At 42.3% G+C, this 12,972-nt stretch overlaps 1 protein-coding gene across 1 annotated transcript; it reads right to left on the reverse strand.

Moving 5' to 3' along the window:
- Positions 1-1,139: 1,139 nt before the first annotated feature.
- LOC118036232 (LEAF RUST 10 DISEASE-RESISTANCE LOCUS RECEPTOR-LIKE PROTEIN KINASE-like 2.1) lies at positions 1,140-6,191 on the reverse strand. The gene is made up of 6 exons (XM_073410351.1): positions 5,918-6,191; positions 4,712-5,088; positions 4,398-4,620; positions 4,020-4,279; positions 3,872-3,955; positions 1,140-1,913 (listed from the first exon to the last, which is right to left on the reverse strand). Exons 1-6 carry the CDS (start codon positions 6,189-6,191, stop codon positions 1,140-1,142), a joined length of 1,992 nt encoding a protein of 663 aa, XP_073266452.1.
- Positions 6,192-12,972: the final 6,781 nt, after the last annotated feature.

Genomic DNA, 12,972 nt, shown 5'->3' on the forward strand with positions numbered 1-12,972 from the left:
TGGTCTCTATTTTGGAAAATTGTTGATTCAGTCCTTAAACTTAGGAGACTAAACGTGGTTTTATTTTATGCATTGAAATATTTCATTTGTATTGTTTTGAGTTGTTTTTTAGTATATTTTGAATATTTCCTGTAGGTTTTCCTAAGATCCTTAATACGATTTCTGGATCTTTCATTTAATATTCCTTTCAGTTCTATATTTGCCGAGTGAGTGGTATAATTTTTAATATGTATATAATATAAATAAATGTGTGTTGATTAAATGATGAGTACTAGTTAATCACTTGAATATTTATATATATTACTTTATTTTCCGAGTACTGATTCATTCTTAAATTTGCACTTGTATTTTGTTGAACTAAATTCAATTCAATATGATATACATTTCTTTAATGATTCTGCGAATATCTATTATGCCTTGATATAAGACTTGTCAGTAACTCCATGTTAATAGAGAGTAGTTAGCCTATGTTTATATATTATTCTGTATAATTAGCTGGTGAGAAAGGCATCAGCCTGTGGCGACTGATCCTCCCACAATGATCACCTTCGGGTGTCATATAGTCACCTTTAAGTGTCATTTGATATTTGACATATACTCCATTGCTTTATGATAATATGCTTAGTATGTATATGTATATCATTTGATTTCATTAATTTTGAATAATATAATATTTTGAAGATTATGAAATGCTTTGTATTTTTTTAAAATAACTTGTTCTTTCGATATGCCCATTCTAAGATTTAGTGTAAGTGGAGTGTCTTCTTGACACCACTCCTGCATTACTAGTTATGGACCTAGGATTTAAGTCATGATGCAAATATCCATAATCAAATTCTTGAGAGATTAGACATTTTATATAAAGCTTGGATTGGAGCATACCTTTATTGAAATCATAGTAAAACAAGTCAAGAATAATATCCATCAGATGCAGATTTGATGTAAAAATTTCACCTGAGAAGAACACGGATTAGTTCAAGCCAAACAAGCCAACTAGGACTTTCTTAGCTAGTTACACACCCATGAAATAAGGTGGATGATTATAGTTTATCATAATGGTATTAACTATCAAAGAACTAGTATCATTCATGGGACAAGCCTTCCCCTGCATATGAGCAGAGTATTTCATATCAGATCACTTAATTATATGCATTTTCAATCAAGCTGATTGATTCGGAAGAATAATCAGACATGGAAGATGACTCTCCACAAGTGTTCATTGGCTTCTCATCTACATTTAGAGCAGGTTTTGGAGGCAGTTGCAGGCTTTCAATGTCTCCTTCAAGCATCTCCACAACTAAGTTCATTGCGGGCCGATTCAGTGGGTTCATTTGTATACACCACAACCCTGCAATAACCATCTTCTTGACTATCTTTTTTTCCTCTTCAGTGCCACCATCTCCAATCTCTATAGCCTTCTCATTAGAGACTTGGTCATGAACCCAATATGGCCAGTAAATTTCGCTCAACCTTTCAGCCAACGGATTCAAAATTTTTCTTCTGCCTGCCATTTCCAACAGCAACATTCCAAAGCTATAAACATCAGCTTTGTGTGAGACGCGCCCGATGTTCTTGTAGAACAGTTCTGGTGCCATGTACCCTATCGTTCCCCTTGCTGTAGTGAGATATTTAAGACTTTCATTTGCCAGGCACAACCTAGCAAGTCCAAAGTTAGAAACTTTTGGAGTGAAATGTTCATCGAAAAGAATGTTGTCGAAATGTATTATCTGCATCTCACAACCTCGATGTAGATATTGGATGCCATGAGCCACTCCAAGGGAAATCTCATGCAGTTTTTCCCAGCTTAAAGAGACATGTCTTTCTTGAGAAAAAATGAAATTATTGAGAGATTCATTGGGCATGAAATCATATACAAGAGCGCGCTTTGATCCCTCAGCACAAAAACCAACTAGCTGCACTACAAAAACAAGCTTAAGGATTTGAAGTTTATGTTGTTAAGATTGATTTATGATTATTAGGGGTTTAAGTTTAAGTGATTGTTTTAGAGTGTGTTGTTGGAAATAAGAATTCGTGAGTTGATTTGTTTAAATTGATTTTTATGGGTTAAACAAATTTATTTCAACTTTGCTGGAAAATATGGACATAATAGTCTTGAGGTTGAAGATGATGAAATTTTATTTTGATCCTTGATTTATGAAAGTTACAGTTTAGTCCATAAACTTTGGAAAAATTATAATTTGACCCCTAAATGTATTTTGAGATTCTAGGTAGTGTTATTATGAGGTTATAAAGGATGGTGAATCTCAGTTTGATAAGTGATTTTGAATATTTTTCAATTTGGTCCCTCAATTTTAGGAATCTACATTTTAGTCCCTGAACTTTTAAAAAATAACAGTTCGCTCCCTAGTTTGTTCTAGATTGAATTGCGGATGGTTTATGGGTGAAATTTCAGTATGGTTATTTATTTACAATTTAGTCCTCTAATTTTGGTGAAATAACATTTTGGTCCCTATTTTGGAACATTGTTGTTTCAGTCCCTAAACTTAGGAGACTAAACGTGGTTTTATTTTATGCATTGAAATCTTTTATTTGTGTTGTTTTGAGTTTTTTTTTTAGTATATTTCATATATTTGTTGTAGGTTCTCCTAACGATTCTCAATGAGATTTCCGGATTTTTCATCTGATATTCCTTTTAGTTCTGTATTTTCTAGGTGAGTGAGATAATCTTTAATATGCATATAATATAAATAAAAATGTATGTTGATTATTTGATGAGTACGACTAGTGAATCTGTTGAATATTTATATGTTGCTTTATTTTTCAAGTACTAATTTATTCTTGAATTTGCACTCGCATTCTGTTGAACTAAAATCTATTTGATATGATATACATTTCTTTGATGATTCTGTGAATTTATATTATGCCTTGATATAGGACTTATCAGTAACTTCATGCTAATACAGAGTAGTTAGCCTATGTGCACATATTATTTTGTATACCTAGGTGGTAAGAGATACATCAGCCTATAACGACTAGTCCTCCCATAGTAGTCACCTTCAAGTGTCATCTGATCACATTTGGGTGTCATATGATCTCTGACATGTACTCCACTACTTTATGATAATATATTTAGTATGTATATGTATATCATTTGATTTGATTAATTTTGAATGATATAATATTTCTGAAGATTATGAAATGTTGTATAATTTTTTTAAATAACTTTTCTTTTGATATATCCGTTCTAAGATTTAGCGTGAATGAAGTATCCTTTTAACACTGTTCCTACATTACCGATCAAGGATCCAAGATCGGTAAATGAAGTATCCAAGATTTGGGTGACGATAGCTATGAAAATGCCCATAATCAAATTCATGAGAGATCAGACATTTAACGACTGATCCTCCTACAGTAATCACCTTTGGGTTTCATCTGATCACCTTTGAATGTTATCTAGTCATCTTCGGGTGTTATCTAATATCTAACATGTACTCTACTACTTTATGATACTATGCTTAGAATGTATATGTATATCATTTGATTTCATTAATTTTGAATTAAATAATATTTCTAAATATTATAAAATACTGTGTATTTTTTGTAAACAATCTATTCTTTTGATATGTCCATTTTGAGACTTAGAGTAAATAGAGTGTCTTTTTTACACTGCTTCTATGTTACCGGTCATGGACTCAAGATTCTGACGCTGTCTATGCAAATGTCCATAATCAAATTCTTGAGAGATCGGGCATTTTATATAAAACTTGGATTGAAGCCTACCATTTTTGAAATCACAGTAAAACAAATCAAGAAGAATATCCATCAGATGCATATTTGATGTAAAAATTTCATCTAATAAGAACACGGATCAGTTCAAGCCAACTAGGACTCTATTAGCTAGTTACACAACCTGGAAATAAGGTGGATGGTTACAGTTTATCATAATGGTAATAACTATCAAAGAACTAGTATCATTCACGGGATACGCCTTCCCCTGCATATGAGCAGAGTATTTCATAGCAAATCACTTAATTATATGCATTTTCAATCAAGCTAACAGATTCTGTAGAATAATCAGACATGGAAGATGACTCTCCACTAGTGTTCATTGGCTTCTCATCTAGATTTAGAACTGGTCTCGGAGGCAGTTGCAGGCTTTCAATGTCTCCTTCAAGCATCTCCACAACTTCGTTCATTGCAGGCCGATTCATAGGGTTCATTTGTGTACACCACAACCTTACAATAATCATCTTCTTCACTATCTTTTTTTCCTCTTCCGTGCTACCATCTCCAATTTCTATAGCCTTCTCGTTAGAAACTTGGTCATGAACCCAATATGGCTAGTAAATCTGGCTTGAATTCTCTGCCAATGCGTTCAAATTCTTCCTTCTGCCTGCCATTTCCAACAGCAACATTCCAAAGCTATAAACATCAGCTTTGTGTGAGTTCTGGCGCCATGTAGCCTATCGTTCCCCTTGCTGCAGTGAGAGATTTAAGACTCTCATTTGCCAGGCACAACCTAGCAAGTCCAAAGTCGGAAACTTTTGGAGTGAAATGTTCATCGAGAAGAATGTTGTGAGGCTTGATGTCAAAATGTAGGATCTGCATCTCACAACCTCGATGTAGATATTGGATGCCATGAGCCACTCCAAGGGAAATCTCATGCAGTTTTTCCCAGCTTAAAGAGACAGATCTTTCTTGAGAAAAAAATGAAATTATTGAGAGATCCATTGGGCATGAAATCATATACAAGAGCGCGCTTTGATCCCTCAGCACAAAAACCAACTAGTTGCACTACATTGGTGTGATGAATCCTTCCAATGGTAGCGACTTCATTGATAAAATCTTGTCCATTAGCCTTGGATTTGCCCAGCAATTTTATCGCTGCAGACTGTCCATTGCGAAGCTTTCCTTTATACACGCAACCAAAACCTCCTTCGCCCAACTTTTCCTTGAAGCCTCCGGTCATCTTCTTAATCTCCGAATAAGAATACCTTACGACTGGAATAAGATTGTTATGAGTCTGTAGGAATTCCTCAACTATATCATATGCTGATAGATGTCTTCGTCGCCATTTGTAGATCAAGAATGCAATCACAATTGGACTCCCAAAGATAAATTTTGTCCCTATGTGTGAAATTTGAGGGGAAAAAAATTGAAAAATCATTTAAAAAATTAACATAGATAGATATACTCAACATGGGTTAGGTTAGGCGTTTACTTTGCCGGGTTGAAAAATCATATAAAATCTAGACCATCATGATTTGTAGAAAAGCATACTCTTAACCAGAAGGTATGTCTCCGACATTAGGCAACCCCCCACCCCAAGAACTTGGCATAAGAAGACATTTAGGAACTATCATTTTGTATCTGCTAATAAAATATGATCCAATATCATAACTTCAAAAATAAAAAATTCAATAAGGGGAGTTCTTACCAATGAACACGGATACATACAGCAGCACGGCTGCAGAGAAGGTAATCAAATTAGAGATATTATTAAGAATTAAGCATGAAGAAGTGGGGAGATAGAATCCTCACTTGCGGCTATCTCGATCCAAGAACCTCCTGTTGGGCCAAGAGATCAGTTACAAAGATTAGATTTGTGATTTTAGAAAATATATAACGGAGGTTGTTACAAGATGAAAGAAATTGAGAAGAAACAAATGAATGACTGAGGTTAATATCGAGAAGATTTTAGTAATTTTTTTCTGAATGTATTAAAGAAGCTAACTTAGTTTTGTTTGACTAAGTTTTCTGAAAATTGGAATAAAAATATCATTTATCGTCGAATAAAAGAAAACCACGAATTGATATGACCATCTGCATCCTATGATTGCTTGACTGAGCTGACCGTACGATACTCAACACTACAATATGCTTCGGAAATGGGGAAATCATGCAAAGAGAAGTTGAAGATAGAAAAACGAACAGTTTGTTACTCAATTTTGCCCACCTATGCAGAGTTTACGGTTCGAATCATCGATGTAGCATCCATGTGCACAACTTCCACACCTGCTATTGTGCCATGAAAGCTCAAACCCATATGCCAGCTGACTGTGAATTACCTTATAGGACATGTTCTTGTAATCCTTGTTTGACAACAACGTCATCCTCTCTAAGCTGCACAGTTCCATTAGATCAGAAGCCTTCATCCCACCAACGTTCACATAAGAACGCCTCAAGAGTGAAACATTGGAAGATTTTTCTATCCGAAATTCAGTTGCCATTGAATTTCGGGTGATCCCTCTTGAGCATGTATACTTCTACTACTTGTTCTACATCAGACTTTCTTCCGCAAACAGCGAAACGCTTTGACTCGGTGAGTTTCGCGGCATTCCGACTTCGATGCCCCAGTTGCCGAAATTCAGTTGCCTTTGAATTTCGGGTGATCCCTCTTGAGCATGTATGCTTCTGCTACTTGTTCTACATCAGACTTTCTTCAGCAAACGGCGAAACGCTTTGACTCAGTGAGTTTCGCGGCATTCCGACTTCGATGCCCCGGTTGCCGAAATTCAGTTGCCATTGAATTTCGGGTGATCCCTCTTGAGCATGTAAACTTCTGCTACTTGTTCTACATCAGACTTTCTTTCGCAAACGGCGAAACGCTTTGACTCGGTGAGTTTCGCGGCATTCCAACTTCGATGCCCCGGTTGCTGAAATTCAGTTGCCTTTGAATTTGGGGTGATCCCTCTTGAGCATGTATGCTTCTGCTACTTGTTCCACATCAGACTTTCTTCCGCAAACGGCGAAACGCTTTGACTCGGTGAGTTTCGCGGCATTCCGACTTCGATGCCATGGTTTCCGAAATTCAGTTGCCTTTGAATTTCGGGTGATCCCTCTTGAGCATGTTTGCTTCTGCTACTTGTTCTATATCAGACTTTCTTCCGCAAACGGCAAAACGCTTTGACTCGGTGAGTTTCGCCGCATTCCAATTTCGATGCCCCGGTTGCCGAAATTCAGTTGCCTTTGAATTTCAGGTGATCCCTCTTGAGCATGTATGCTTCTGCTACTCGTTCTACATCAGACTTTCTTCCGCAAACGGCCAAACGCTTGAGTGAGTTTCGAGTTTCGATTTCGATTTGCGATGCCCCGGTTGCCGAAATTTCAGTTGCCTCTTAAGCATGTATGCTTCTGCTACTTGTTCCACATCAGACTTTCTTACGCAAACGACGAAACTCTTTGACTCGGTGAGTTTCGCGGCATTCCCACTTCGATGCCCCGGTTGCCGAAATTCAATTGCCTTTGAATTTCGGGTGATCCCTCTTGAGCATGTATGCTTCTGGTACTTTTTCTACATCATACTTCTTTCGCAAACGGCGAAACGCTTTGACTCGGTTAGTTTGCGGCATTCCGAGTTCAATGCCCCGGTTGCCGAAATTCAGTTGCCTTTGAATTTCGGGTGATCTCTTGAGCATGTATGCTTCTGCTACTTGTTCCACATTAGACTTTCTTCCGCAAACGGCGAAATGCTTTGACTCGGTGAGTTTCGCGGCATTCCGACTTCGATGCCCCGGTTGCCGAAATTCAGTTGCCTTTGAATTTCGGGTGATCCCTCTTAAGCATGTAAGCTTCTGCTAGTTGTTCTACATCAGACTTTCTTCCGCAAACGGCGAAACGCTTTGACTCGGTGAGTTTCGCGGCATTCCGACTTCGATGCCCCGGTTGCCGAAATTCAGTTGCCTTTGAATTTCGGGTGATCTCTTGAGCATGTATGCTTCTGCTACTTGTTCTACATCAGACTTTCTTCCGCAAACGGCGAAACGCTTTGACTCGGTGAGTTTCGCGGCATTCCGATTCGATGCCCCGGTTGCCGAAATTCAGTTGCCTTTGAATTTCGGGTGATCCCTCTTGAGCATGTATGCTTCTGCTACTTGTTCTACATCAGACTTTCTTCCGCAAACGGCGAAACGCTTTGACTCGGTGAGTTTCGCGGCATTCCGACTTCGATGCCCCGGTTGCCGAAATTCAGTTGCCTTTGAATTTCGGGTGATCCCTCTTGAGCATGTATGCTTCTGCTACTTGTTCTACATCAGACTTTCTTCCGCAAACGGCGAAACGCTTTGACTCGGTGAGTTTCGCGGCATTCCGACTTCGATGCCCCGGTTGCCGAAATTCAGTTGCCTTTGAATTTCGGGTGATCCCTCTTGAGCATGTATGCTTCTGCTACTTGTTCTACATCAGACTTTCTTCGCAAACGGCGAAACGCTTTGACTCGGTGAGTTTCGCGGCATTCCGACTTCGATGCCCCGGTTGCCGAAATTCAGTTGCCTTTGAATTTCGGGTGATCCCTCTTGAGCATGTATGCTTCTGCTACTTGTTCTACATCAGACTTTCTTTCGCAAACGGCGAAACGCTTTGACTCGGTGAGTTTCGCGGCATTCCGACTTCGATGCCCCGGTTGCCGAAATTCAGTTGCCTTTGAATTTCGGGTGATCCCTCTTGAGCATGTATGCTTCTGCTACTTGTTCTACATCAGACTTTCTTCCGCAAACGGCGAAACGCTTTGACTCGGTGAGTTTCGCGGCATTCCGACTTCGATGCCCCGGTTGCCGAAATTCAGTTGCCTTTGAATTTCGGGTGATCCCTCTTGAGCATGTATGCTTCTGCTACTTGTTCTACATCAGACTTTCTTCCGCAAACGGCGAAACGCTTTGACTCGGTGAGTTTCGCGGCATTCCGACTTCGATGCCCCGGTTGCCGAAATTCAGTTGCCTTTGAATTTCGGGTGATCCCTCTTGAGCATGTATGCTTCTGCTACTTGTTCTACATCAGACTTTCTTCCGCAAACGGCGAAACGCTTTGACTCGGTGAGTTTCGCGGCATTCCGACTTCGATGCCCCGGTTGCCGAAATTCAGTTGCCTTTGAATTTCGGGTGATCCTCTTGAGCATGTATGCTTCTGCTACTTGTTCTACATCAGACTTTCTTCCGCAAACGGCGAAACGCTTTGACTCGGTGAGTTTCGCGGCATTCCGACTTCGATGCCCCGGTTGCCGAAATTCAGTTGCCTTTGAATTTCGGGTGATCCCTCTTGAGCATGTATGCTTCTGCTACTTGTTCTACATCAGACTTTCTTCCGCAAACGGCGAAACGCTTTGACTCGGTGAGTTTCGCAACAAATTGTTGCCTTTGAATTTCGGGTGATCCCTCTTGAGCATGTATGCTTCTGCTACTTGTTCTACATCAGACTTTCTTCCGCAAACGGCGAAACGCTTTGACTCGGTGAGTTTCGCGGCATTCCGACTTCGATGCCCCGGTTGCCGAAATTCAGTTGCCTTTGAATTTCGGGTGATCCTCTTGAGCATGTATGCTTCTGCTACTTGTTCTACATCAGACTTTCTTCCGCAAACGGCGAAACGCTTTGACTCGGTGAGTTTCGCGGCATTCCGATTCGATGCCCCGGTTGCCGAAATTCAGTTGCCTTTGAATTTCGGGTGATCCCTCTTGAGCATGTATGCTTCTGCTACTTGTTCTACATCAGACTTTCTTCCGCAAACGGCGAAACGCTTTGACTCGGTGAGTTTCGCGGCATTCCGACTTCGATGCCCCGGTTGCCGAAATTCAGTTGCCTTTGAATTTCGGGTGATCCCTCTTGAGCATGTATGCTTCTGCTACTTGTTCTACATCAGACTTTCTTCCGCAAACGGCGAAACGCTTTGACTCGGTGAGTTTCGCGGCATTCCGACTTCGATGCCCCGGTTGCCGAAATTCAGTTGCCTTTGAATTTCGGGTGATCCCTCTTGAGCATGTATGCTTCTGCTACTTGTTCTACATCAGACTTTCTTCCGCAAACGGCGAAACGCTTTGACTCGGTGAGTTTCGCGGCATTCCGACTTCGATGCCCCGGTTGCCGAAATTCAGTTGCCTTTGAATTTCGGGTGATCCCTCTTGAGCATGTATGCTTCTGCTACTTGTTCTACATCAGACTTTCTTCCGCAAACGGCGAAACGCTTTGACTCGGTGAGTTTCGCGGCATTCCGACTTCGATGCCCCGGTTGCCGAAATTCAGTTGCCTTTGAATTTCGGGTGATCCCTCTTGAGCATGTATGCTTCTGCTACTTGTTCTACATCAGACTTTCTTCCGCAAACGGCGAAACGCTTTGACTCGGTGAGTTTCGCGGCATTCCGACTTCGATGCCCCGGTTGCCGAAATTCAGTTGCCTTTGAATTTCGGGTGATCCCTCTTGAGCATGTATGCTTCTGCTACTTGTTCTACATCAGACTTTCTTCCGCAAACGGCGAAACGCTTTGACTCGGTGAGTTTCGCGGCATTCCGACTTTCGATGCCCCGGTTGCCGAAATTCAGTTGCCTTTGAATTTCGGGTGATCCCTCTTGAGCATGTATGCTTCTGCTACTTGTTCTACATCAGACTTTCTTCCGCAAACGGCGAAACGCTTTGACTCGGTGAGTTTCGCGGCATTCCGACTTCGATGCCCCGGTTGCCGAAATTCAGTTGCCTTTGAATTTCGGGTGATCCCTCTTGAGCATGTATGCTTCTGCTACTTGTTCTACATCAGACTTTCTTCCGCAAACGGCGAAACGCTTTGACTCGGTGAGTTTCGCGGCATTCCGACTTCGATGCCCCGGTTGCCGAAATTCAGTTGCCTTTGAATTTCGGGTGATCCCTCTTGAGCATGTATGCTTCTGCTACTTGTTCTACATCAGACTTTCTTCCGCAAACGGCGAAACGCTTTGACTCGGTGAGTTTTCGCGGCATTCCGCTTTCGATGCCCCGGTTGCCGAAATTCAGTTGCCTTTGAATTTCGGGTGATCCCTCTTGAGCATGTATGCTTCTGCTACTTGTTCTACATCAGACTTCTTCCGCAAACGGCGAAACGCTTTGACTCGGTGAGTTTCGCGGCATTCCGACTTCGATGCCCCGGTTGCCGAAATTCAGTTGCCTTTGAATTTCGGGTGATCCCTCTTGAGCATGTATGCTTCTGCTACTTGTTCTACATCAGACTTTCTTCCGCAAACGGCGAAACGCTTTGACTCGGTGAGTTTCGCGGCATTCCGACTTCGATGCCCCGGTTGCCGAAATTCAGTTGCCTTTGAATTTCGGGTGATCCCTCTTGAGCATGTATGCTTCTGCTACTTGTTCTACATCAGACTTTCTTCCGCAAACGGCGAAACGCTTTGACTCGGTGAGTTTCGCGGCATTCCGACTTCGATGCCCCGGTTGCCGAAATTCAGTTGCCTTTGAATTTCGGGTGATCCCTCTTGAGCATGTATGCTTCTGCTACTTGTTCTACATCAGACTTTCTTCCGCAAACGGCGAAACGCTTTGACTCGGTGAGTTTCGCGGCATTCCGACTTCGATGCCCCGGTTGCCGAAATTCAGTTGCCTTTGAATTTCGGGTGATCCCTCTTGAGCATGTATGCTTCTGCTACTTGTTCTACATCAGACTTTCTTCCGCAAACGGCGAAACGCTTTGACTCGGTGAGTTTCGCGGCATTCCGACTTCGATGCCCCGGTTGCCGAAATTCAGTTGCCTTTGAATTTCGGGTGATCCCTCTTGAGCATGTATGCTTCTGCTACTTGTTCTACATCAGACTTTCTTCCGCAAACGGCGAAACGCTTTGACTCGGTGAGTTTCGCGGCATTCCGACTTCGATGCCCCGGTTGCCGAAATTCAGTTGCCTTTGAATTTCGGGTGATCCCTCTTGAGCATGTATGCTTCTGCTACTTGTTCTACATCAGACTTTCTTCCGCAAACGGCGAAACGCTTTGACTCGGTGAGTTTCGCGGCATTCCGACTTCGATGCCCCGGTTGCCGAAATTCAGTTGCCTTTGAATTTCGGGTGATCCCTCTTGAGCATGTATGCTTCTGCTACTTGTTCTACATCAGACTTTCTTCCGCAAACGGCGAAACGCTTTGACTCGGTGAGTTTCGCGGCATTCCGACTTCGATGCCCCGGTTGCCGAAATTCAGTTGCCTTTGAATTTCGGGTGATCCCTCTTGAGCATGTATGCTTCTGCTACTTGTTCTACATCAGACTTTCTTCCGCAAACGGCGAAACGCTTTGACTCGGTGAGTTTCGCGGCATTCCGACTTCGATGCCCCGGTTGCCGAAATTCAGTTGCCTTTGAATTTCGGGTGATCCCTCTTGAGCATGTATGCTTCTGCTACTTGTTCTACATCAGACTTTCTTCCGCAAACGGCGAAACGCTTTGACTCGGTGAGTTTCGCGGCATTCCGACTTCGATGCCCCGGTTGCCGAAATTCAGTTGCCTTTGAATTTCGGGTGATCCCTCTTGAGCATGTATGCTTCTGCTACTTGTTCTACATCAGACTTTCTTCCGCAAACGGCGAAACGCTTTGACTCGGTGAGTTTCGCGGCATTCCGACTTCGATGCCCCGGTTGCCGAAATTCAGTTGCCTTTGAATTTCGGGTGATCCCTCTTGAGCATGTATGCTTCTGCTACTTGTTCTACATCAGACTTTCTTCGCAAACGGCGAAACGCTTTGACTCGGTGAGTTTCGCGGCATTCCGACTTCGATGCCCCGGTTGCCGAAATTCAGTTGCCTTTGAATTTCGGGTGATCCCTCTTGAGCATGTATGCTTCTGCTACTTGTTCTACATCAGACTTTCTTCCGCAAACGGCGAAACGCTTTGACTCGGTGAGTTTCGCGGCATTCCGACTTCGATGCCCCGGTTGCCGAAATTCAGTTGCCTTTGAATTTCGGGTGATCCCTCTTGAGCATGTATGCTTCTGCTACTTGTTCTACATCAGACTTTCTTCCGCAAACGGCGAAACGCTTTGACTCGGTGAGTTTCGCGGCATTCCGACTTCGATGCCCCGGTTGCCGAAATTCAGTTGCCTTTGAATTTCGGGTGATCCCTCTTGAGCATGTATGCTTCTGCTACTTGTTCTACATCAGACTTTCTTCCGCAAACGGCGAAACGCTTTGACTCGGTGAGTTTCGCGGCATTCCGACTTCGATGCCCCGGTTGCCGAAATTCAGTTGCCTTTGAATTTCGGGTGATCCCTCTTGAGCATGTATG

Source organism: Populus alba, chromosome 7, assembly GCF_005239225.2.
Source record: "Populus alba chromosome 7, ASM523922v2, whole genome shotgun sequence".
In the NCBI taxonomy this organism is placed as follows: domain Eukaryota; kingdom Viridiplantae; phylum Streptophyta; class Magnoliopsida; order Malpighiales; family Salicaceae; genus Populus; species Populus alba.